Source organism: Aspergillus fischeri, genomic scaffold, assembly GCF_000149645.3.
Source record: "Aspergillus fischeri NRRL 181 1099437636244 genomic scaffold, whole genome shotgun sequence".
Classification (NCBI taxonomy): domain Eukaryota; kingdom Fungi; phylum Ascomycota; class Eurotiomycetes; order Eurotiales; family Aspergillaceae; genus Aspergillus; species Aspergillus fischeri.
The window spans coordinates 30103-55892 of record NW_001509774.1 but is presented as its reverse complement, the minus strand read 5'-3'; the positions used below and the strand labels follow the sequence as shown (position 1 = coordinate 55892).

The 25790-nt window shown below is 51.0% G+C and overlaps 7 protein-coding genes across 7 annotated transcripts, besides 3 other annotated features; 3 read left to right on the top strand and 4 right to left on the bottom strand.

Annotated features, from left to right (window-relative positions):
• Positions 1-212: 212 nt before the first annotated feature.
• On the bottom strand, positions 213-998 carry NFIA_043710 (glutathione S-transferase family protein; the record flags this gene model as incomplete). The annotated part of the gene is made up of 3 exons (XM_001267448.1): positions 213-641; positions 696-919; positions 968-998. 3 exons carry the CDS (start codon positions 996-998, stop codon positions 213-215), a joined length of 684 nt encoding a protein of 227 aa, XP_001267449.1.
• Positions 999-1567: 569 nt separating this feature from the next.
• Positions 1568-1601: a microsatellite.
• Positions 1569-1598: a microsatellite.
• A 454-nt stretch (positions 1602-2055) lies between the features above and the next one.
• Positions 2056-3388, bottom strand: NFIA_043700 (3-deoxy-7-phosphoheptulonate synthase; the record flags this gene model as incomplete). Its single annotated transcript, XM_001267447.1, has 4 exons — positions 2056-2501; positions 2553-2811; positions 2869-3298; positions 3348-3388. 4 exons carry the CDS (start codon positions 3386-3388, stop codon positions 2056-2058), a joined length of 1176 nt encoding a protein of 391 aa, XP_001267448.1.
• A 727-nt stretch (positions 3389-4115) lies between these two features.
• NFIA_043690 (uncharacterized protein) lies at positions 4116-6188 on the top strand (the record flags this gene model as incomplete). The annotated part of the gene is made up of 1 exon (XM_001267446.1): positions 4116-6188. The coding sequence occupies one exon, from the start codon at positions 4116-4118 to the stop codon at positions 6186-6188; it is 2073 nt and encodes a 690-aa protein (XP_001267447.1).
• Positions 6189-6437: 249 nt separating this feature from the next.
• On the bottom strand, positions 6438-8843 carry NFIA_043680 (Zn(II)2Cys6 transcription factor; the record flags this gene model as incomplete). Its single annotated transcript, XM_001267445.1, has 4 exons — positions 6438-8129; positions 8188-8288; positions 8335-8549; positions 8599-8843. 4 exons carry the CDS (start codon positions 8841-8843, stop codon positions 6438-6440), a joined length of 2253 nt encoding a protein of 750 aa, XP_001267446.1.
• Positions 6944-6971: a microsatellite.
• A 3345-nt stretch (positions 8844-12188) lies between the features above and the next one.
• Positions 12189-20174, bottom strand: NFIA_043670 (putative nonribosomal peptide synthase; the record flags this gene model as incomplete). The annotated part of the gene is made up of 1 exon (XM_001267444.1): positions 12189-20174. One exon carries the CDS (start codon positions 20172-20174, stop codon positions 12189-12191), a length of 7986 nt encoding a protein of 2661 aa, XP_001267445.1.
• A 1146-nt stretch (positions 20175-21320) lies between these two features.
• NFIA_043660 (uncharacterized protein) lies at positions 21321-22715 on the top strand (the record flags this gene model as incomplete). The annotated part of the gene is made up of 1 exon (XM_001267443.1): positions 21321-22715. One exon carries the CDS (start codon positions 21321-21323, stop codon positions 22713-22715), a length of 1395 nt encoding a protein of 464 aa, XP_001267444.1.
• Positions 22716-23719: 1004 nt separating this feature from the next.
• Positions 23720-24940, top strand: NFIA_043650 (putative dimethylallyl tryptophan synthase; the record flags this gene model as incomplete). Its single annotated transcript, XM_001267442.1, has 1 exon — positions 23720-24940. One exon carries the CDS (start codon positions 23720-23722, stop codon positions 24938-24940), a length of 1221 nt encoding a protein of 406 aa, XP_001267443.1.
• Positions 24941-25790: the final 850 nt, after the last annotated feature.

The window sequence follows — 25790 nt, the reverse complement described above, 5'->3', positions numbered from 1 at the left end:
ACAGAATGGTTATATCCACGATATATTAAATCAAGGAACAGTACGTTGAAGACAAGTACCGCAAGAACTTATACGCATTGGGCTTGGAATGACCAAGAATTCAAATCAACTCGAGACAAGCATAATTCTACAAGTTACACGTGAACTGAGACTAATGCTGCCAGGATTGTAATCTACATACATATCTTCTGGTTTATCTGCACTCGGCTAATCTACTGCATAGGAGGGACAGCCTTCTTGTAAGCAGCCTGCACTTCAGGCAGTGCATCCAGCTTCTTGATGTAAGCGTTGATAGCCGGGTATTCCTCAAAGGGCTTGAGTGCAGACCCAGCCAGCACCGAGATCTTCAACCATGGTAGGATGGCAAAGTCAGCGATGGTCAGACGGCCCAGCGCAACGAACCCGTTCTCCGCGGACGCGAGGTGCTTCTCCAGCACGGACCGCAGGCGCTCAACCTCCGCTTGGTAACGCGCAATCACAGAACCGTTGGGCTTCTCGCCGTGGGCACCCTCGTGGAAGGCGAGGAACCAGACCAGCTGGCCCTGGTAGGGGCCCAGACCGGACACCTGCCAGGCGAGCCACTTGTTGACGGTGGCGCGTTCTTCGGGAGTGTTGCCGGCGAGTTTGCCACTGGTGTCATACTGGATTGGTCTGTTAGCTGGGTGTCAAAAAGTGGAGAGGGGTTTATTGGGTACCTTCTCAGCCAGGTATCGTAGGATAGCGGCACTCTCAAAGACGGTGAAGTCGTTGTTCTCATGGTCGATCAGGCCGGGAACTCGGCCGTTGGGGTTGACCTTGGAAGTGTACTCGGGATCCTTGACGGTGCCTTTGCCCTCGCCAAATCCGAGGGGAACACAGTCGTAGTCCAAACCGAGGTGCTCGAGGGCCATGGCCACCTTGACAGGGTTTGGGCCGGGGCCTGCAGGCATTCATCAGAGAACTCCTGGTCAACCGGGGAAGGTCTTACCGGCGTGAGTGTAGAGGGTGAATGGAGCCATTTGAAATATAGACGAGGAGAAAGTGCGCTGTTGGACTCGTATGAGAGTAGAACGAGACTGTGATCGGAGTGCGTTTCTTAGGAGAGGAGACAAGCTCATCTATGTAGATGGTTGCTGTTGTGGATGGTGCCGTTAACGAGGCCAAGTTACCCTTCCAGTGGCTGTCTTTATACCTTGGAGACGGATACTTGCAGGACCAGAAGCTATATCCAGAACTCCATATTGATAATCAACATGCAACGCACGGAGCAAGGGAGGCCATCTTCCGAGACCAAGGTAGCCGAAGGTGGTGCTATGTGGAGCGAGGCCGGAGCTATGGCCGCAGCCAATAATAACGGAATATTGACGCTCAAGACGAGGCCAAAACAAGCTAAGAATTCTTAGCTGTTAAGATCGACTGAGAGCGGTTTGTCTCTGGAGATCATCAAGGCTCCGAGGACGAACCCGCAATAATCCGGAAGGGATTTTTCGCGCCGAAACTCCGAAACTCCGACAGTTGGTGGAAAATCCGAAACTCCTAAAATCCATGAAAATTGAGGCCCAAAAATATCATCTTTCTGGGGTGGGGGTTTTTTCTTTTTTTTTTTTTTTTTTTTTTTTCTTCGAGAATTATCATGAAAGTCGGTCAGGGTATGGTGATACTTGTCAATGAGTCATGTTCTGGTTGATGATGTAGGTGGATGATCACGGCGAGAAGATTGTCTAAGGGATCTATCAGCCATCAAACCACTACGCCAGAAAGGTGTCTAGAAGACCATTTCTATCATAGTAGAAATGATAGGCTTATTCTGGTTGACAGAATTGTAAGCAGGCATGTCCAGCGTCTTGAGATTAGTAGAGGCCAGAGCTCTAATGAATACATATTGAGGGGGTCGTACACTGAACGAGAGATTTCAAAAAGATATCGGCAACAGCTACTTTTAGTGCGACATACTATCTAGCCAAAAGAAAGATCGACTGCTGTACAGAAATCTACCACTTCACGACTCCTCACAAAGGGACTGATCCGTTATCCTAACATGCTGCGAGCCGTCGCTGCCTGACAGCCTAGATAGAGTTAGTAATAATCTCTGCAGAGGACCTTGCCACGTACCTGGCTGAGCGTCTCGAGCATCTTCACCGTAGTCTCGAAACCAACACATCCATCCGTGATGGAGACACCATACTTGAGCTTCTGCACCTCGTCCTCCGACTGTGGCGCAGCCTGCTTACCCTCGTTGATGTTACTCTCGATCATGACTCCGGTAATGGCAGGCTCCCCAGCAGCGATCTGTTCGGCAACTGCATCGATCACCTTGGGCTGGTTACGGTAGTCCTTTTGACTGTTGCCGTGCGACGCATCAATCATGATACTCGGTCGGAGATTCTTAGGGTAAGCCTTGATTGTGGACGCAACAGAAGCAGCGTCGAAGTTGGGACCGCTGTCTCCTCCACGGTGAATAACGTGGAGATGAGGGTTTCCTTTAGTGTGGACGATGGCTGCAAGACCTTGTTCGGTGACGCCTGCAGACAGTCAGTACTAGTAAATGAATCGCCGCGGACTTACTAGCGGACCTAAGAATGAGTGTGGAGACGAGGCACTCTTCATCCCATCGCATGCGATGTTGATATTACCCGAGGACCCATTCTTGAACCCGATGGGAAACGACAGGCCCGAGACTAGCTGCCGATGGACCTGCGACTCTGTCGTGCGCGCCCCTACTGCACCCCAGCAGTACAGATCGGCCAGGAACTGTGGGGAGATGGTGTCGAGCACCTCGCAGGCCACAGGGAGACCGAGCGCAGTGATGTCGAGCAACAATCTACGGGCGATCTGCAGCTAACGTGAGCACTGATCGTCTAGTGTCAGGGATGCAGATTGCTAAGGTACCTTCAATCCTATGTTGACCTGGTTGGTGGAGTCAATGTTCGGATCGTAGAGAAAACCTTTCCAGCCCACTGTAGTCCGCGGTTTTTCAAGGTAGGCACGCATGATGATCAGGAGATCCTTGTCCCACCCGTGCTCCTGGATGGCAGCCTGCAGACGGACAGCGTAGTCGCGTGCCACGTCGGTATCATGGATGGAGCAGGGACCCACGATGACCAGTAGCCGGTCGTCACCGTTCCGCTGGATGATCTGCGCTGCTCCCTGTCGGGCTGACTCGATCGTGCGTCGAGAGGCTGGGGTAATGGGAAACTCGTGGATCAGAAGTGCAGGCGGAATGAGAGGCTCATAGGCTGCGACATTGCTGTCTTTGAGAGGGGACGAGAGATCAGGCACAATGCTACCGGCGAGGAGATGAGGGCGAGTGTGCGGGGTTCTATTTTGTCAGTACACAACAACAAAAGGTTAGACGCGAAGCGACATACACTTCCGGTCCTCGGCTGATGACTCCAGGTGTGGCCAACATGTTGTCAGTAATTTAAGTACGAAACATGAAGAAGTGTTAAGGTTGACCGTAATTCAAGGCGGTTATGGTGCGAAGGAAACTTTCAGCGGCGGCGTATGTCTTCTATTAGCTTTAAAGGAAGGAGAGAATTGTGCTCCGTGGAAACCTTGGGTTTCTTCTTGAAGCGCAATGGTACTACTTGTGGAATATAGCTGCATTACCGTGTACTAAATGGGCTCTTGCACTCTGATATATTCAGCCGTAGCTAACAGTTGTTCAGCCATGGCTTGAGTGCGTGTAAGACTGCAGAACTCGGAATCCAGGGACCATGAGCTTCGAGTTCTATTCGACATCGGATTGAACGATCAATCATCCACTAAGGATTCTGTAAAGTCATTGACTCCAACGGTAATCGTGATAGTAAAGCTGTGAGAGAATGTATGCACCAATAGGAGGCGTCCGCGGGCTGTCAGCAGGAGGATCCGCGTATATGCGGACCTGTCCCTCCGCAGCGGACTCAGTCGGTCATAGAGGGAACGCCAGAGGAATGACAGCGGAGAATGGGGCATGCGAGCCGTGGATATTGTTGATTGCTGTAGTATGCAGAGACTCAATTGCTTGTTGCAACGAATATAAAAGTCCTGTGAGTTGGTTTGACCTCTCATCATCACACAGCAACAACAATTCTCCAACATCTTGAGTTCAGTCATCTTGTTAATCAGTCAAGTTTAACCTCCTTACTACCAAAATGACTGAGATCAAGCCCACTCCCAAGCACACCTTCGCTGAGCGTGCTGCCGCCAACAATTTCAACGATGCACAAATCCTCAACTCCAACAACCCTGCAGGTGCAGACATCCCTGAAAAATCCGATGTTGTTGTCGCTGGTGGTGGTATCCACGGTCTCATCTACGCTATTCACGCTGCCAAGTACAAGCCCGGCAAGCTCAACATCTCCCTGATTGAGAAGGGCACCAAGCCAGGCTACAAGATCGGTGAGAGCACTCTTCCTCTCTTCTCGCTGTGGTGCAAGATGCACGGCTTGACTGCCGAGTACATGCTGCGTCTCTTCGGCCTCAAGGATGGACTCTGCTTCTATTTCCTCGATCGTGAAAACCAGGGCCACTACACCGACTTCTGCAGCAATGGTACCCCCGGTCTCTTCCTCAGCGGTTTCCAGATCGAGCGTCCCATCAGTGAGCTGCTCTTCACTCTGCTGGCCCAGCGCAATGGCGTCAACGTCTTCCACGGCCGCCAGGTCGACTTCAACGGCAGCACCATCCAGGGCGGATTCCAGAGCAACAAGATTGCCATCAACCCCGGAAAGTTCGACGGCAAGCCTGCCACAACCATCGATTCCTCCCTGCTCGTCGATGCCACCGGTCGCTTCCGTCAGTTGGCTTCCAAGAAAGCCTCCCTCCACCGTTTCGAAGGCTGGAACTACGACGCCTTCTGGGGCTACTTCACTGCCCCCAAGGACGAAAGCAACATTCCCCTCCGCTTTTACGAAGGTGACCACACCAACCATCTGTGCTTCCCCGAGGGCTGGGCCTGGGTCATCCGTCTCCCCTCCTGGGAGGGCAGCCCCATCCCCAACTTGATGGACATGATCTCGTACCTGCTCGACTGCGCCGAGGCTGGTGTCCCCGGCGACCAGATTCCCAGTTCCGAGGAGCTCGCCAAGATGTTTGACCTTAAGTTCCAGTGGGTTACCAGCATTGGGTTCGCCGTCCGCAACGACGTCAAGTACCCAGAGGACATGTCCGCGTACGGCACCCGCGAGGCCGAGCGCAAGTTCAACTACTTTGTTGAAAAGTACGACCTCATCAAGAAGTTCATGAGCAACTTCGAACTTGTTGAGGATCTCTATGGACCCGGAACGACATGGTACATCCGCAAGTCTCTCACCTACCAGTCCCCCGTCGTCTCCGGCCCTGGCTGGCTTGCTGTCGGCGACGCCTGTGGCTTCACCAACCCGCTGCACTCACCCGGTATTACTGCCGCCATGTCGACCTCGACCTATGCAGCCGAGCTGACGCACAAGGCGCTCGAGGAGGCCGAGCGTGCCGCGGACGCAGAAGCAGCCGAGCTCTCCATCCGCAAGACGCTCGCTCCCTACGACGACTTCGCCAAGCGCCTCATCCCCGCCCTGAACCAGATGAACAAGTTCAACTACGTCTGCTTCCGTGAACCCCGGCTGGGACCTCAGGTCTCCTGCCTGTGGCAGTTTTTTGCTGGCATCGGTATCCCAGGCTGGCAACTCATTCGCCAGGACTATAACCTCAATTTCGACACCTACGTGCCCCACTCGATCAACTGGGCCTGGGGGTCGATGCTGCCCGAGTACGATGCAGTCGCCCGCAAGGCGATCGAGCTCATCGCCCCAATCCCGCTGGAGGGGTGCGTCCCCGACGCGACCGTCCGCGAAGTGATCGAGTTCTCGAACTCGGTTAAGCGCGTCGCGGTCGACTCGAACCGGTTCAATTTCCGCTGGGACGGGCTCCTGCGCTACTATGATCTCTTCCTCAACTACGATGAGAAGAAGAAATGGAAGGACGTGTTCTCGCGGCAGTGCAAGGAGTGCGGAGCCTGGCTTGTCTGTCGCCCTGACTGGCGCAAATGCTACTCCTGCGGCAAGGAGAGGACCGAGGAGGAGGCGACCATCACCTGGAACCCGCCTCTGGCCGTCGACGAGGTCAAAGCGCTGGTGCGGGCATCAGATGCCAAACCTGCTTCCCGGGCGGCCAAGGAAGTGACTGTCGAGGAGCAGCTCAAGGACAGGACGGTGGTCGTTTCGCATGCGGTGGAGATTTCTGTATAGGAATTGGGAGATAGTTGCATATAGAGATTTTTCTTTTGTCAGCGCTTATGATTGCTTTCTTTCTGGTGTTCTTTTCTGCTGCTGTGGCTTCTCTTATAATGGTTCATATGCGACTGGATACATGTTTGCTCTTTCCGATGTACTGTCCTGCTTGCTGTGCTGTCCTGTTTGCCATGCTGAAAACTGTCCTAGAGCTCGTTTGAATAGTACTTAAAATCCCAACCTCAGATCAATCCTGAGACCCTTGATCTACATGCACTGCTGATGTAGACTCATCTTATACCGCGCCAACGGCGACGTCCCTTGCAGTGCCTCCAGCAGTGTCAGTACCTTGTTAACATGCCATTGCAACACTTTCACCTTCTCCCGGATCATCCGTCCACTCCATGAGCCACCCGCCGCCGTATACGGCCCTTGCCCCGACATGGTGGCACTCGCAGTCGCAAACTCCCCACCCCCTTCGACAAACGCAAAGAACTCCGTCGCAGAAATCCCCCTCAAACCCACCGCCCCATCCCCCTGAAACTGCTTCCCATTCCCTGGCCCTATCCCCATCCCATCCGCCCCCTGCGCAGCATGTAACAGAACCTGACCCACCAGCGCTGCCGACGACGCGGGTTGCAGCACCCGCCGTAGACTTCCCGTGCAGGGACGCTTCTCCTCGCTCGGGTCAAGAGACATCTGCGACTGCGACTGCGCCTGGACACCGGGCACGTCGCGGTTACCGATACTCCAGCACTGCGCGAGGACGAGGATGCAGGCGTCCATGCAGGCGTCCATGCATATCATGCGCAAGGTCCCCGAGGTGCTTGGCGCCTGCATGAGGTGAAAGACCTCGTGGCGGAAGAGCTTGAAGCGGATGAGGCCGAGCTCTAGGCTCAGGTGCATGTTTTGAATCAGGGGCGCGCGCGCCAGGAAGCGCCGGTGCTCGGTGCTGGGTTTGTCGGTGGCTAGATCCCCGGTGATGGAGGTGGTATCGACCGGTCTACCGCCGGTATTGAAAGCGCCGCCATCTGGGACTGTGCTGCCGAGTAATTGGTAGAAAGAGAGTTTGTTATCCAGGGCGTCGAGCTCGGTGCAGAGCTCTGCAGCCTGGGCGGGGGATACAGGACCGGGACGGACGATGCAGTCCTCTGCGCGGCGGGAGAGGTGGGCCAGGGCTAGTGCGTACTCCAAGTAATGTCTCGTCTGGCTGAGGCGATCCCAGTGCTCTTGTTCTATGGCGGAGGGATAGCTCCCGTCGTCTGGGAGGCCAGGGACCTTGGAAGGTGGGGTGCGGTGCATCTCTGGCCGGATGAAGTAGCTGCTGCTGTGGTAGATGCCGGGGGAGGTCCAATCCAGCAAGCAGATGAAAGACCAGAGTTGCCAGCGCCGTTCCCGGTCAATAAGAGGGATTCCCTCGTCGTAGGGGGAGTCGAGCGAGGCATCGATGGCGGAAGAGATGACGTCCAGGTGGAGTTTGAGGTACTCGGATGGTGTGGCAAATGATCGGGCGGCGAGCAGGAGGAGAATCCTGATGGAGACAACCTGCAGCGGGATATCTGTGGCTGCTGCAATGCGGGCTCCGCTTTGCTGGAGTAAGTCGCTGTTGGTCTCCAGCGGTGGCGCTGCTCGGCCTTCAGAAAGGACGGCTTTAGAGGTGGGAAGGAGTGAGTCTAGCTCCGAACTCGATATCAGTGTCCGCGAGCCTTTCCATAGATCGCGGACCAGGGCGTCAATGTCTGTATTGACGAGCCCCAGCTCCTGCGCTTTCCCTGGATCCAGGTCCACGGCTGCGAGGCTGGCGCAGGCTAGGATCATGGAAACCTTGATGTCGAGATGTCCCAGCGAAGCTGAGGAACTAGAGAGGTCCAGGCCCTGTCGTAGATGTTGAACCTCCTCGACATCGCAGACGAGTTGGTGCACATCGATAAAGCTAGTCAGCGACGCAGAGGCGGATATCTAAGCCATGGTACAAGTCAGACGGTTTCAGGATGTTGACGCGACAGTAAATACTCACGTAATGCGAAATCAGGCCCCAGAGCACTTGGCTTTCCGGCAGTAATGCGATCAGCTGTGATGGTGTCCATTGTTTGTGATCAGGCATTCGACATGGCAAGTCTGTACGTTGGTCAATTTAAACGGGTAATCAGGCAGGCCAACGTACCCCAGCTGATGTAGCCTGCAGAACTGCTCCCCGACCTCAAGTGGGATGGAGGTCTGGAGTCCAGCGAAGCCAAGTCCAGACTCTCCGCAAGCTCCTTGCCATTACTCCTGATATTCTCGACCAAGGCCGAGTTCGACGTTTTGAGCTCCTGGACCTCCTCAGTTAACTTGAGAATCAGTTTCGGTAGTTGCTCGAGGCTTTCTCGGTGGTTTCGTCTACACTATGTCAGACTTTCTGGGTGTACTCCTGTATGCAGGGACGCACTCTGGTCTTTGTCCCTCCTCCCAAGTACACAAATGACCCTCTCCTCGCGCCTGGCAGGCACCACACGGGTCAAATCGATCGCATTTGAGCTTCCGCCGTCGGCATGAGTGGCAGCTGAAGATCTTCTTGTCTTTTCCTTTCTTTGGCGGGGGATTCGGCTGTGACTGGCCTGCTGGGGCAGGAGGGTTGGGTTTGCCCAAATCTAACTCTGCGGCAGGGTTCGGAGAGGACGTCTGAACTGTCATGTCGAGATAGATGTCGTCTGGTTGTCCTTTAGAGATTGAGAGCCTAGCAGAGGAAAGACAAAACAGCCAAGGGTAGTTATCCTGTAAAAATGGGAATAAGCTGAGCCTGACGAAGCAATTTAGCGTAGTCACGCTGCTAGTAGCACCATCTGACAGGACGCACCTCTTTTCCCTTGTCTCGAATACGAGTCACAAGTCAACGAGCCGTAGCCGAAGGCGAAACCCGGATCTCCTCTACAAGGCCAAGCCTGTGGGAAAAACATGGCTGACAGGGTTCTTTATAGATGCCCTGCTGATCCCATTATCTATCAGTTTCATTGCACGCGCGCTCATTGAGAAGAATATTCCAGTAGTAACAAGCCACCTGGTCTAAATTCCGGCACCTTAGAGCCGATGCGTGATATTACAGGGGCTGTGCTATTTGGGGCTATTCAGCACTACAATCTTGGGAGGAATGCAGGCTACGGGAAATTTCAATTTTCAGCCCCAAGAAAGACTTCGCCAGCGTGCAGCCTATGGCAGAGTAGCTTAGCCTCGTCTTATGGTCTTGCTGAGTATGAGCGAATGGGATGCTCTGCAACATGTTGGTGAGAATGTCAGCCTCCAGCCGCTCTGACAGGCCTACCCGATTTGCTCACTGCATGACCAGGTTTGTCGTGTAAGAATTGGGAACAGATTGCACAATGCACGGGACACTATGAATAATCGAATTAAATACAAGGTTGTGGAAGGATGTGGTTCTCCTCTGTTACAAAGGAACCGTCACGGGCTTCAGCGCAGGACTAATCCTCGGAGGTTATTGGATGGCGTGCAGTTGTGGCACTTGACTAGTGCTGATCCTGGGAGAATAAAACCCGCCCTTATCATTTCCATGTTGCGCGGTTTCCTCATTCCTCCTTCGTGTGGCACATGGCAAACGGCTTCGTCTGCAATATCTGCGACCCTGAATACGAGGTCTCTCGCTTCTGCACATCTAGCGACCACGAAGTAGCTTTATCGAGTATAGAGTAGATTGATTCTAGATTGCGCCCCTGGCTAGGGAATTGTCAGAATCGCAATTACAGTCCGTGCGAGAGAATTGACGGACACTAAGTCACTAGCCGTATGGATAAACCGGGTCGTGTCCATGAAGATCCCCTCTGAAATCGCATCCAAAGGCCTAAGAAGTCTTATTCTCCCTTGGCAAGCGAGATAACCTAGCCAAGACTCTAGCTAGTGGGTAGGATTGACTGTGAGCTGCATTGGTGCTACAAACGCAGTTACCGTGGCCACGTGTACTCGGACTATAGCCTGGGGACTTAGGAAGAGAATGGATGTCTTTTAAATGCATTGATTGACGAGGAACAACCCTGGTCGAGGTAGAATGACGAGGGAGAAAATGTGGCCGAGAACGAATGACACCACTCTAATAGAATTCATTTAAGTGGCCGATCGGAATACGCTACTTGGCATTATGGGCTTCGCTCGCTTAGCGGTCCCTCTGATTGACCCTCCCACTTTTTATCCCTGCCTCGAATGTACTTTGTACGCTAGAATACGAAGTTGCTCTGCAGGATAATGAGTATTTGACGGCTACTTAAGCTGAGGACTCGACTCTGTGTCTCAGATGATGGTGGGGTAGATTAGCGACGTCCGTTCTCTACCGGTTCAACTTTCAACTCCGTCGCAGACACATATCTGTTCACTTGCTACGAACGCCAGAACGACTCTATCACTGAATCAGAACCCACCATCTTCAGCTTACGGCCCAGGGTCAAATTAGCCGTAGCTCGGTATGAGCTGATACTACTACACACTCTGGAAGACGGCATGAGAATCAAGGAAACGGATCCTTCTCGGTCCATCGGGAGCATAAACACCCCGGTGCTTGCAGATTTCAACCTCCTGCCGCACTGAACCTTCTGCAAGGCTCAGGAGGTGGCGCCTAATCAATCAGCCAACTCTCTTCAGCAATGTGTCGTCTCTGCATGATTCATGAGGATCATTCATCCCTAGAGGGGGGGCGTTATCCACCAATCATCTCTGCGGGGCAGACAGCTGGCTCAGCCAACACTAACCTGTCCAATCATCTTGCATGACTGAGTGTTGTAAGCGAAGATCAAAGTGGAACGGACTCACGTTCCCGTCCTCGCAATCCAGCTGCTCTGTCTTGGCTCATGGTGCAATTACTCCGGCGCTATCTTCCGGGTCCGGCGAGCAGGAGATGCCCCTTGATTGTGCTGTACTGATGGTAGGTCACAAGTCAACAAAGCACCAACTTCGGGCGCCATCCAATAGAATATGATTTAGCCTTATCTTTTTCGGGCAGTCAGTCGTTTCCGTACAGTCTGCTCCTACCATTCCACGACCGTCGATGCTGCGGCAATTCGCGGAGTCTGCAGGGATGGGTACAAGAACTTCTCACATTAAATGCAAGTTCGCCAATCACTTTTAAGCACCGAGCGCCGACACATACAGCTGAAGACACTCATTGTCTAGATATTTTAGACTTATTCTGCGCTGATAATTTTCACAAAAAAGCTTGTTTTCGTCGACTTTTCAGGAGACATGCTGTATTCAGAATACCCTTCCTGGTTGAGACATTGTGCGCATATTCAACTGTCAAGGATAAAGTGATATGGTTCCTTGGCTTGAATTGGGCAATCTATTGTGATACGCAAGGTAAGGGAAGCGCGAAGATGAACTGTAATACCACGTTAATATTCTTGAGCCTAGACAGGGGTCTGTGAATGCTGCAGGATAATTTGGGCCCATTCCCACTTCCCACGCCATACATGGCCAGCATCCAACTTGATGTCCTGCTTGATGGCACCTTAGTCCCTGAGCCATAAGATCTGGTCCTAATTAAGTAACGCAAAGTCAGTAATAATAACATTTCTGCCCTCCATTTTCACGGATGAAAGTTGAAATAGACGAATATGGGCACAGCTGATCATTCTTGTGCCTTCAAGGACATCTTTTTATGTTCCATTGCTTGGACTTCAAGGATGCTTTGATTTTATCTAAGGCGCCAAATCTACATAGTGATAGCCCCTGCAGTAGCCATGGCTGAATCAAAGTGATCCCGGAAAAACCGATGTAATTAGAAGTATCTAACCAAAGTCAAACAAAGTCCATTGCAAGCTATAGAGATAATGTTGAATTATTACAGCAAGAACAAGCCAACAGGAGCTAAATACAGGGCTAATGTTGGGTCATCTGCAGGTAACAGGAGCCGCAGATAATGAAAGGTGAGGGTGAAGTTGGGTCAGATAATGAGAAGTAAACCAGAGCACGAATACCGAGGATGATGCACCTCAGCATACCTGATATGCATATCTGGGGATTCGGATGCTTTGTTTGGAATTAGAGTCCCATTAACCCGAGACATTCGTGCGGTGAGTTGCAGAATGCTTGGGCTGTCTTCACAATCTGGGAAGCGAGCGACGAAATCCCTTTGTCATCCATCAGAGTGCTCGAGCTGAGAACGTGTATGGAGAGCTGATTGTTGACGGAGCTTGACCGGACAAACACGTGGTTGGCTGGATCAAGGCGTACTGCTGTTGAAATATATGAAATATTTGTACGTTTCAAGGAGAAGGAGGGGCTCGCATCCTCTGGTAGATGAGTCACGAATGGGGCAGATGCATAGCTAGATGGCCAACTGGTACACTTGTCTATGACCTCTTGCAAGCTCAGTTGACTGTACGCGGCGAGTCTTCCAGTTTCATCACGCAACTTGCGACAAAAGTTGAGGACGGTGCAGTCCGGTTGTAATAGAGTGCGGACGAGGATGCGGTTGACACATGGCCCAACAACTGAGTCTGCTGCTTGGTCAAGTATATCGCGGGAATTTATCACAAGTCCAAATGTGATATCGTCACTGTTGACAAGGCTAGCGAGTGTAAAAGCGATTGCAGCATTCACCAGCGTTGGAATTGTGATGCCAACTGGTGGAGTGGGAAGCTCGCCCGCCGCTGCTCTTGTGATATCTGCAGGTTCAGCGTCTACACAAGCCGTCAATGGACGCAAAATAGTCAGAGATGCGCCTCCTAGATACTCTTTCCAGAAACTGATTGCATCAGATGAGGGACACAGCACGCATGCATGGACATATTGCGTAAACGGTACTGCGGTCGGTAGCGACGGCGAACCAACGCCATATACTGAAGATATATCAGACAGAATGGAACCTAGCGAGCGTCCGTCATACTGGGCATGAGATAACTGCACAACAAAAAGATGCTCCCTTGGAGACCGAGAAACCAGCGCAAACCTGGTCAGCAATTTTGCTGGAACCAATGGGGTCCTATCACCATCCTCGCAAAAGAGTCTGCAAGCTAATCCCAAGTCACCGTCAGTGTGCTGATGGACGAAGGGACTAGTGACAGCTCGACAGACAACCTGGACAAGGCGGCCGTTTAACTTGGTGAACAGCGTGCGTAAAATAGCATGTCTCTGCACAACTGCCTCGCAGGCCGTCCGTAATCGACCGATATCAACCTCGCCACTGATCACGAAGAAATTTGACACCCGACTCCATTGAGTAAGGAACCATGCCTGAGCCTCTGTCACCGGAAGTATGTCTGTAACCTCAGTACCGGGGCTCAATCCCAGCTCTCCGAGTGCGATTGAATTGGTGGACGAGAGGTTATCATACAGAAGCGAGAATGGTTGAACCGTCGAGGAAGGGCTGGACTCATTGGAAACACGGAGCTCCTGGACTCGCTCAGAGAGGCACGCAATTGTGGGACGCGCAAAGAGATCACTGATTTTTATGTTAGATTGAAGTCGATGGTTGATCCTGGAGACCACTTTGGTAGCCATCAAGGAATGCCCGCCACAGTCAAAGAAGCTGTCCGTGATGCCGACTTCCACCCCGAGTACGTCGGTAAACTCTTCCCAGAGTGCACGCTCAATGTCGTTTTGGAATGACAATTTTGTTTGGATAGCTCTGCGCAGCGCAGGTATATCAGTTCTTCGTGCAAGGGCCAGCCTGTCCACCTTGCCGTTATTGTTAATTGGCATCCGGTCCAGCACACGAATCATCTTTGGCACCATATATGAGGGAAGCCTGGCGCGCAAATACATCGCCAACTCCTTTTCAATCTTCTGACACAGCCGCAGCTCCAAGGGATTATTGCTCAAGGTACTCATGAGCCGACCCTGGTGATCAGTCGGGAACCGAAATAGGACTCGCGCCCCCTTCCGGTCGGGTTGGATACGATGAAAGATTGCGTCCAGGCCCCCTCGCTGCGAGTGTTGCCTGGCCCAGCTGATCTCGACTTGCCAGTCCATCTGCTGAGCGAGGTCTATCAAGTCAACTGCTGCCAGTGATGGACAGTCTTCGGCCTGCTGACGGATGTTCTGGACCCAAAAATGATGACCAGCCTTCATCGTCCCTTCCTGCAGGAAATCGACGATATGTCGTTCCAGATTAATTTTGCTATAGGGAATATTGCTTACTGGAAGGACTAAGGTCTGATTATTCCCGCTCAGAAGCTCTAAAAGGGACTGGCGATCTAAACTCGCAGCGGAAAAGTCAACCCAGGAGCTCTCTTCGACGTCGTGAACGCGCAGTGGACGGGTGGCTTTGTTTTTGGCATATAGCACCGCTGCGTAGCGGTAGCTGCTGAGTTCATTCGTTGCCTTCATTCGCTTTGGTAATATCTCCACATGTTCTATCAGCTCCGGCAGCTGGGTTGGCAGCGCGGTGAAGAAGGCCGGATCCAAGAGCAGTTCTTCCTCCATATGGGTAGTTTCAGCCATCACGTGTTGAATATCGTCAATTTTTGCTCCCTCTCCATATTGGTGGAGGGCTTTGCTTACTTGGAATTCCCGATACAGTGCGTAGGACCGTATGTCGCCAAAGAAGATGTACTTCACGCCTTGCGATTGCACCAGGTCTTTGATAGTCTCGAGCAAATACCTGGCGGACGGGAAGTACTGAGCCACTGAGTTAACAATAGCGATGTCGACTGGGCCGGGGCTTCCAAGGCTGGTAATATCACTGGCTGTGCCCTGCTGGAGATACACTCTTTCTGCAACTTCGGGGACGTAGCGGAGTGACTCATGGATGAATTGAACTGCCTTGGCTGATGGTTCCAAGCCCATGTATTGCTGGAAATCATGGACCAAATTGAAAAGGACCATGCCGCTCCCTGTTCCAATTTCCAGAGCACTGGTGGCTACATGGCTACCACTTCGTATGGATGCAACGGTGTCCTCTAGCCATTCCTCCATTGCCATCCTATCAATCTCCCCTCCATCATACATGGACGTCCAGCCACGAAAGTCCTTGCCGAGCTCGTGTTGTTGGATAGAAGCAAGGCTGTCATACGTATCTCCATCAAAGAGGCTCGCCCAAGCGTCAACTTGCTCGACCTCGCTCTGGGTACCGGGCTGCTTAGGCCCAGTCTCCAAATCGTGCATGTCATGGACTGTGACAAAGCTAACGAGTTCTTGGTCTCGGTCCCCAAGCATCTGAAGCACGGTCACAGCAGAATCAACCGAGCGGTGCGTGAGAAGAGAATTATCGATTTCCGCCAGCTCGACGCGATGGCCTCGGATTTTGACCTGTTGGTCCATTCTACCGAAGAATTCCAACTGGCCATCACTGGGCCTGTACCGAACCAGATCGCCCGTCCGGTACGCCCTGGTAACTTGCCCACCGATATCCACCGTAAGAAAGCGGCCGGCGTTGAGCTCGAGATTAGTATAGCCTCTAGCCAGCCCACTTCCAGTGACAACGAGCTCTCCCATGACCCCGATGGGCACAAGTCGGAGTTTTGGGTCCATCACATAAGCGCCCGTATCAATGATTGGCCGACCAATCGGGACACCATTGATGGCTTCTTCGTCCGGTGGAATGCAATACATGGTGCTGACCACTGAATTCTCAGTGGGCCCATATGAATTGATGATTTTGGCTTCTCCCAACTTCCTCGCCTTGGCAACATCTTCCCGGTCCAGTCGATCTCCCCCGAGACATAGAATTTCTAGGCAGCCAATTATGGCTGGACAGTGGGTGAGAAACTGTTTCAACATAGCCGTTGTCATAAATGCGATTCGGATGTTTTCTTTGGCAAAGATCTGCTCCAACATGGCATAGTCCCAGACTGCTTGGGCGTCAAGGCAGATCAAAGTTCCACCATTCAGAAGCGCGGTGTATATCTCCAGTCCGGAGGCATCGAAAGCCGGGTTCAGCATGTGGGAAATAGCTTTGGAGTTAGCTGACTGATTGATGATATTTGCATCTTTAACAAGTCGAACTATGCCACGGTGTTCGACCATGACTCCTTTGGGCTTTCCCGTTGTGCCGGAAGTAAACAGAATGTATGCCAGACTTGTGGGACAAATTGGTAGAAGCGGGGTCTGGGATTTATTGACCTTCTTTATGGTCCCAGCGAAAGTATCTGCAATATGGAGGAATCGACAACCTCGACCTGGTATAGGAGGGACCGTAATTCCTGATCCTAAAAGAACAAGGTTGCCGCTTGGCAAGCATGAAAGGACCGTCTTCATTCTCTCAATGGGAAGTTTGGGGTCCAATGGGACGTATGCTAATCCTGCCTTCAGAATACCCAGGAGAGCGACAATAGTCTCGCAAGATCGATTGGCTAACACTCCAATAGCAGTTTCCTTGATGAATGACTGTTGGGTCAGCCAGAGGGCGACCTGGGTAGATCGTTGGTCCAGCTCATTATAGGTCAACTGGAAGAAGGTCTCTTTGACGGCGATTTGGTGTGGGGTAGCAGCAACCTGCCGTTGGAAGAGGTCGACTATATTCCACTCCTGGTGATAGTCCCTGGGCTCTGGGTAGATTAGTCCCATCTCGGAGAGCGCGGAATAGCCGTCTGTCAGAGGTAAAGAGCCAATTTGCGTATCTGGTTGACTGATGCCTTGCAGAAGGACATCATAAAACACTGAAAGCATGACCTTTATGGTCTCGGGATTGAACAGGTCTTCCGAATAAAGGATGTTACCTGTAAGGCACTCTTGGCCTCGGTACAGGTGAAACTCAAGATCAAGCCTTGAGACTTGTGGGAGGCTGAGCTTTCTAGTCTCTAAACCCTCAAAAGAGAACTCCCCGAAGTTTGCTTGCGAGTGCACCACAAATGTAACCTGCACGAGCGGATGACGAGACATGTCGCGATCTTTCTGTAACTTCGACACGATTTTCTCGAAGGGAACATCTTGATTCTCAAATGCAGCTGCGGTGGTTGTATGGACTTGGCGAACCAGTTGTTGGAAAGATTGATCTTCTACCCTTATCCGGATACATTGCACGTTAACGAAAAAGCCAATGAGCCCCTCCAGCTCCGGCCGGTTGCGACCTGCAATTGGAATACCGACTGTCGCGTCTTCGACCCCTGTCAGCCGATAATGGGTAGCTCTGAATGCAGCAAGAAGAACGGTAAAGGCGGTTGTTTGGCTACTCCGGCAGAATCGCTGTAGGTCCTGGTAAAGCGAGCCATCTATCTTAACATCCTGGCAACCTGCCACACCTGAGAGCATGGCTGGCCTTTGCTTGTCACATAAGAACTCTGCCGGCTGACTACCGTCAAGCTGGTCTACCCAGTATTCCAGCTGCATTTCGTGCTCAACGGTCTGTCCCTCCTGCCGCTGCCAAACGGAGAAGTCCCGGTACTGGATTGGGAGTGGCTCAACTCGGGCTAATGGTGGCTCACCCCGGAGAGCCGCGGCATAGAATATGCCTAGCGTCTTGGTAAGGATGTCTACTGACCATCCATCGGATATGATATGATGCATGACGATCGAAAGCACATGGTCATCGGGGCCCATGCGGAAGACTGCTACTCGCCATCCCGGCTCCCTGGTCAGATCAAACGGCGTGGTCTGTTGCTGGTGAAGGGCTACCCTAAGACCGGCTTCTGACCCAGAAGGTATGTCAACTACCGTCAATGGCTTCTCCGTGAAGGGCCGAACAATCTGCAGGCCAATGCCACGACAGTCCTCGAATACTGTGCGAAGTGTTTCGTGGCGCTCTGTAAGAGCAGAGACCGCTATTTCAAGGGCACGCAGCTGGAGCGGTCCTCGAACCCTCGTTGCAAACGGCAGCAAATACCATATTGAGTCGGGATAAAGCTGCTCCAGAAACCATAGGCGGCCCTGGGAAAAGGACTGCTCGAGAGGTCCAGAGTAAGGGACGCTGGCGATAGGAACATATTCATCTATTACGGGATTCCTTTCGATCTTCTCGACAAGTCCAGCGGCCGGTTCTTTGACCAAGGACATCTCCATCGATGGAGAGAAGTGGCCCTCAATTGCGGTCGGCTGATCGATGAGCAGAGCTAGCTTGGATATAGTTTGCTCTCTGAGAATCGTCGCCACAGTCAGCCTATAGCTATGCTTCTTGCATTTGTTGACGAGAAGCATGGCAGTCACCGAATCGCCGCCCAACTGAATAAACCTCTCATGGATGCCAAAGGAAGACAAGTCGAGGTTCAGTACTTCTGCAAAAAGGCGATGCAATACCTTTTCCACGTTGGTATTCGGTGCAACTGTAGGAGATGTAGGGGTTTGGTGCGTCTCCAGGTCCTTGCGGGTGGATATTAGAATAAATGCACGAAGAGCACGTCGATCAACTTTGCCTGTGATAGTCACAGGGACTGAATGCAAGGGAAAGTAGACGGCGGGCCGCATATATTCTGGCAAAGTCTGCTCCAATCTGTTCCTGATCATCGCGAGCAAGTGTGAAAGAGACTGTCCCGTTAGTGCTGCTGGGTTAGCCGAGTACAAAAAAGCGACGAGGATAGGGATCCCGTTAGATTTTGCTGGAGCCGCGGCTTCAACAATGACCTTTTCCAGCTGCGGGCTTGATTGTCGGATCTGGTATTCTACCTCTCCAAGTTCAACCCTCATGCCCCTGATTTTCACTTGGGTGCTCTTCCGTGCAACGTACCGGATGCTTCCATCGGCTTGATATTGCACCAGGTCACCCGTTTTGTATATTCTGACCCCAACATGTTTCTCAGGACGTAGCGTGCGGAGCCAGGGTGGGCTTTCAATGAACGCTGTAGCTGTCTGCGGAACGTCTTTGAGATAGCCTTCCACTAATGCCGGCCCTTCAACCAGGAGTTCAGCAACAGCGCCAACCGGAGCCAGCTTGTTGCAGTCCGTGGGATCTGCGAGCCATAGACTCGCCGTGGGCGAGACACCGATGGATCGGATATCAGCCTCAGACTTGATCGGTTGCGAGACGCAACAAATGCCGGCCCATTCGGTGAATCCAAATGCCTGAAGTAGCTCTAGCCGACTTGCTAACTGCTGGATATGTTCGATGCCCATAGGTTCCCCCGCCAAAACAAGCGTCTTCAAGCATTCTACTGAGCCACCCAGGGATATGGCTGTTGATGGAGTAAGAAGGGCCCAGGTGATCCGCATCTTTTTAATAGCATTGCTCAAATTATTTAACCGGTCTTTCTTTGACGGAATGCAAATGGTAGCACCAGCTGCTAGGGTGCAGTAGATCTCAATCAAAGACATCCCAAAGCTGTACGAGGCAAATTGTAGCACTCGACTCTCACTGTTGATCTTGAGCGCTGCAGTCTGGTTCACTACATCGCTTAATGCCGTCAGCCCAGCAACACATCCTTTAGGCTGGCCGGTGCTCCCCGAAGTGAAGAGCACATAGGCCGTGCGATCAGGGCAGGCATAATAGACTGCATCGCACCGGGGCTTAGGAAGCCTTGACATTGTGTCTGGGGATATGGCGATAACGGTGTCAACAAGGCTGGAGAGACTGCCCACTAGATGTGGCGAGGAAAGAGCAATCTTAGCATTGGCTTGTACCATCATGCTCTTTACTCTCTCCACAGGTTGAGAAGGATCTATGGGCACAAAAGCGCCTCCCGCTTTTAGGATTGCTAGCTCCCCAACTACGGCCCACATGGAACGATCTGCCATGATTGGAACCAGGCATTCAGGTCCAATCCCGCAAGTTTGAAGGTGGCTTGCCAACTGTGATGTAAGCAATTCCAGTTGCGAGTACGTTATAGTTCCATCCCAAGCAACAATCGCAAGATGGTCAGGGTCGGCCCGCGCATGTCCATGGATCAATTCCAACACTGATGCCGTTGGTGACTGCTGAACTCTGTTCCAGCGGCGGAGTTGATTTTGGTTAAGGGTACTGAAGAGATCTATGTCCTTAATGCACTGCTTGGGGTACATCATCATCTGCTTCATGGCCTGTGAGATTGTGGAAGAGATGTGCGGAGCAAGACGTGAGGGGAGATGTGTTGACCGGTAGAGCAGCGTTAACTTCTCTGGGACGATGGCCGAATCTCCAAACAGAACGGCCATCATCAGATCGTACGGACCCTGCTCCATGGCGAGTCACAGTCAGCATTTTGGCCGGTTTTAGGGTTCTCTCAGAAGGAACCATGCTCACCTTTTTGAGCCATGACAACTCCAGAGGCGCAATTGCCCGTGTGAATATCACCCCTGTGTTATGATCTTGTCTTTCTTCGCCAAACGAGACATTGCGGTTGGCAGATTTACATCCCCTGAGTATTTCTATCGTTGGAATGTCAGGTCGAAGTGTTGAACAGTAGACGGTCATCGGCTTAGGATTCAACTCTCGACACCTTTGACGAGAATCTCCGACCCCGATACAGATATAGTTTGTCTCAGCAAAAGCATGCAGAACAATGGACCACGCGGCTAGGTAGAAACTGTCGACTGCTATGTTATTTGCCGAACAGAACGTTTGAATCTCGGAAATCGGGACAGCTGAAACTTCGTGTGCACAAATTTGTTCTTCGTCCGTCGCATGATCAGTGATTTTAGGGGAAATTCCGCCCCATGGTACTTCATAATCCATTTTGATATGTAGTAACTCGTAGAGAGCTTAGTGATTCAAGAAATTGAAGAAATCGGAGGCAATTGAAGGTAAGTGGACTAGGCTAGCAATGCAACCAGAAGGTGTTAGCTGTCTACTTTAGTGCCGTAATTAATGTTACAGAGGGCTCATACTCTAGTTGGGAGATTGAAGCTGCCCTTACATATTTGGGTATGCTGTTTATTTCCTCCCTCTGGGATGTCTGACAGCCCTCGAGCGGGATCACGGCACGAGGAAATTAGTCGCAGCTCACACTGATCACTAGTCTCCCACTCCATTGTAAGGTCCAGGCAGACATTGCAGCAAGTGGTCAGTGTAAAATATTGGGTGTATACCTTATGCAAGGAGTCAGCCGTCAAAGTCGCTATGCTGGCCAAAGGGGTCCTACAAGAGTGTCGCTGGGAGGCATACCTGTTACCTTGCACTTACTTCAGATTCCTGCTTTACGCGAGTGTATTTATCACATGGTTCATTGCAATAATGTCACCGAAAAATGTGATATCTGGGGAATGTTACACATACATCCCCTCTGCTATTTGGGGCCCTTGAGGCCCACAACCATTTACAGCATATGTAAGACGTATGATAGGATCCTTTTCCCGGCCAACTTCGCAGTTAAAACACATCCTTACATCATGCGAGTCGACGCCATATTCGTGCCCTCCTTTCTGGTTACCCTCTTGGGGTGTGCCACCGCGCTGGCTAGTACAGGCCCCGACATTGATCCACCACAATTTGACTCAGACCCCATCATCCGCGATTTCTGTATCATCGGAGGTGGCTCATCCGGCACTTACACCGCCATCAAACTACGCCAAACGGGCCACAGCGTCGCTTTAGTTGAGAAGGAGCCGCTACTTGGCGGCCACACCAACACTTATCACGACCCGATCAGCGGTAAATACATAGACTATGGTGTTATTGTCTACGAGGATATCCCCGAGGTTAGGGATTACTTCGCCCACTTCAACATTCCCACCGCCATTGAGGTATTCTCAGGACTCACTGAGAGTGTGCTGGTCGACCTGCATACTGGTGTGAGTGTGTCCTCGCCGCCAGGTAATAAGACTGAGGCGATGATGCGATATAAGGAGCAGCTGGCTAAGTATCCTTATCTCTCTGACGGTTGGGATCTTCCAGACCCAGTGCCAGGCGACCTGTTGCTTCCATTCGGGGATTTTATTGAAAAATACGACCTTGGGCCAGCAGTGGAGACCCTTACAGGATTCTTCCAAGGTGTGGGTGACTGGTTATCCTATCCAACAGTCTACATTATGAAGTCTTTTACCCCTGCGGTGGCAAACGGCATTGAGAATGGGTACCTGGTCACAACAGAGCATAATAATGGAGCATTATACCAAGCAGCGCGTGAGGAATTAGGAGATGATGCCCTATTGAGCAGCAGGATAGTGGCTATGAGTCGGTCTTCGAATGATCTACATCAGATTCTAGTTCAAACCCCCAATGGCCTCAGACTTATCCGCGCAAAGAAGACAATCATCACCGTCCCACCGATTGTGAAAATTTTGGAGAACTTCGACCTGGATGATCATGAGAGAGCTATCTTTGGCCAGTTCAATTATAGTCACCATTACACCACGCTGACCAAGATTACCGGTCTTCCCGCTGGAAAGCAAATACTTAACCGCGGCGAAGATACACTGCATAATCTCCCCCATCTTCCTGGCATATACGCTATCACACCAACTGTTATGCCAGAGTTTTATGCTCTTAACTACGGGGGTTGGGAGGGTATGAGAGAAGATGAGGTGAGAAATAGAATTAGAGATGATGTCCTGAAACTACGAGTCGCAGGGTATAACATCTCTGAGCCTGAAATATTGGCGTTCAATAATCACTGTCCATTTGAGCTGTTTGTTTCAGGTGAGCAGATTGCAAATGGTTTCTATAGGGATTTGTATGCCTTGCAGGGACACCGGAATACATACTATGCTGGTGCTGCATTTCATACACATGACTCTTCAGCGCTGTGGAAGTTTGTGTGGGATATGTTGAGAAATATTGCTTAATCTCATTCAGAAGATTCCACATTGTGCAGGGATATGCACTCAGGTGTAAGGACCTGCTGCGTCCTTTCTTCTATCCATGACTATCATTACTAGATATTCACAGTACGCATTTGACTGGCATAATTTTTTTCCACTATGAGAGCTGGCGTGTGGAGGTTCCTATACGACCATTTATATCTTACAGCTTTGGCAGTGTTCCGAACACGACTCGAGCAAAAATCAATCCGTGTTCTCTTTCTGCAAGGCGCGTACATAAACCTTTAGTCTAGAAGTTATTGGTTATTGTGGCAGTAAGTTTTCACTCCGCTTAGTGGCCAGTTCTGTCCACATACGTGGCATGCAAGGGGGTCCGAAGACATTTAGGTCTGACCACCCCGTGCTTTTTCGGCCATGTTCGCTGGAGACGTAACTATTCCACCAGTGCCGTCCTGAGAGGAGAGCCTAGGAGCAAGCATTGACTTCCACGCAACGAGATCTGCTTTCACAGACCTAGAATGCCAAGCCTTAGTAGAAAGTGGACGAATGGTCTGGAAAACGATGCGTTTGGACCTTCGTAGCGACAGTTGCCTACGTGGCTTGTGTAATATTTGAAGCACAGCATTGCTGTTGTAGATAGCAATCAAGGGGGTTTCATAACTAGTCTATAAAGTGCAAGTGCTCCTTACCGCTGTAGTGGTTAGAGGCAAAAAGTAGCGGAATGCAATTACCAAGGGGTCAGTGCAGCTATATCATCAGGACCAGAAGCGTTTCTCATCTTGAGCGATAAGGAACCAGCGGTGAGCGATTATCAACAGTCTCTCTACCCAATACAAATCAAGAGAACAATTAGCTAAATTGGACTGGTTCATGCAGATATAACAGCCGACCCATGTTGGCCGCGGCTGGGTCAAGTAGGAGCACATATATATATGTTGCGCGTTGCGCAACTTGATGCTCTTATCAGAATTCCAAGGAGTCCTGTGTACCTAAGCGGAGAATACATTGACACCCTTTCCGTACATAGAATGGCTATCAACTCTAGATGTGGACTAGCGTGCAAAAGACACAGTGAGTCTGGGGAAGCAGAATACACAAACAGAGTTACCCTGTCGCCAATCGAAGCTCTTGCGAGATACTGGACTTCACCCACTGAACATCACACGCAGTGGCAGAATGATACTGCGCCTTTGTTCAGTCGCCTACTTGAGGCAGCACAGTATGACGTGCACGACCAATACCAGTACTTGCTCTTTATGTTCGGGCATATCATTCCTTCTCTCGGGCCATATCCACAGCGGTGGAAGAGCACAATGACAACGCTCGGTATCCCTCTCGAGTTCAGCATCAACTATCAGAAACATGGAAAAGAAACAGTCCGCGTCGCACTTGAACCTGTCAGTGTGGTGTCCGGGACAGACGAAGATCCATTCAACCTGATCACGACCAGAAAATTCATGTCCGATATTGCAAACCTCGGCTTGGAGTCTTTCGACATGGAATTGCACGACTATCTCATCAATGCATTCTTCCCATCTGCAAATGAGATTAGAGACCTCCAGGCGAGTGGGTATGGTAAACGGGGCGGAGAGCAGAAGTCACCCAGTGCCTTCGGTTTTGATCTCAAAGCTGGGGGATGTATCACCGTCAAAGGGTATTGTCATCTCCTGCTCAAACACCTAGCTACCGGGACACCGGTGTCGGATATTGTGCGCGAACCACTTGTCAGGCTCTGCCGTCAAATGACCTGCTCTGCAGCCTTCGATCTCATGCATGATTATCTGACGAAGAGCTCCGGATACATCAAGCATACCTTCCTGTCGTGGGACTATGTCCCCAAAGAGAAATCGCGCCTGAAGGTATATAGCGGGAGCACTTCTATTTCCCTGGAAAAGGCGGAAGAAGTGTGGTCCCTCGGAGGGAGGGTACAGGGTGAAGAAATATCGGAAGGAATCAAGCTTATTAAGCAACTGTGGAAGACTTTAGGGCTCAAAAGTTGCACTGACAATACTGCACAGCCAGTTGAATTGGAGTTCGATGTGAACGAAGAAGCACAGCAGAAATTTCAACCCCCTTTAACCTGGAATTACGAGCTGCAACCTGGCATTTCCCATCCATTGACAAAGCTCTATTTCCCTGTTCATGGAATGAATGACCTCAAGGTTGCAGAAGCTCTATCTAAGTTCTTCCATTTCCTTGGCTGGCATGATCAAGCCGAATCTTATCTGTCGGTGCTACGTGACCTCTAGTAAGTGTACCTTCTAGAATGGATTGACTAGTCAGGCACTAAGTACAATATAGTCCTGAGGAAGACATCAGTAAATGTACTCAATTGCAAAGCTGGATTTCCCTTGCGTACACCAGTCAAAAGGGTGCATATATTAGCGTCTATTATCGCTCTGCGAAACGGTCTTTGTGATTGTTTTGAAGGCTCAGGTTATTTGTGCAGTGAGTAGATCAATGGATACTGGTAACATAAGTAACGTGCTTTCCTTAAAACATGGGTACGTAATCTGTTGCTGTCTTCAGAAAAGTGTAGAAAGACTCCGGCTTATGTGGGCCTCAAGCGCCTCATTGAAATTCTCTTTTGCTTTGTCCAGAGTTGGGAGAAGGGGAAACCGCCAGCCCGGGTATAGTCTTCCATGAGACCCAGGTGTATAGACCTTGCCGTTTGTCAGAATGAAGAGATTAATAGCAAATAGGTCTTCTTGCTGGAGCATATCACTCGCAGTGGCAAACTTGCGTCTGCAGCTCACAATAAACAATCAGCTGAATCTCGGCGTGTATCTTCTCTACTTTTAAGATTCTTTGGACTGTCCCAGAAATGGCTCTCAGGCTCATAACCTGTTGTAATTCAGAGGAAGATTGATTGTTCTTATTCTCATCTGAAACTCGGAAGGTTTTCATACATCTGATTGACTGAAAATCAATCTGCTTCTATACGGAATAAATGCCGTTTACGAAGCTCTATTGTTTACTTGATAGAGCCTCGATTCACAACCCCATCAAGGCTCAGGATTTCTTTTCATCAAGGTCGATGATTTGATTCTTCTATATGGGCTCAGCTAACTCCCACATCGCACGAAAAATGCTCTCCAA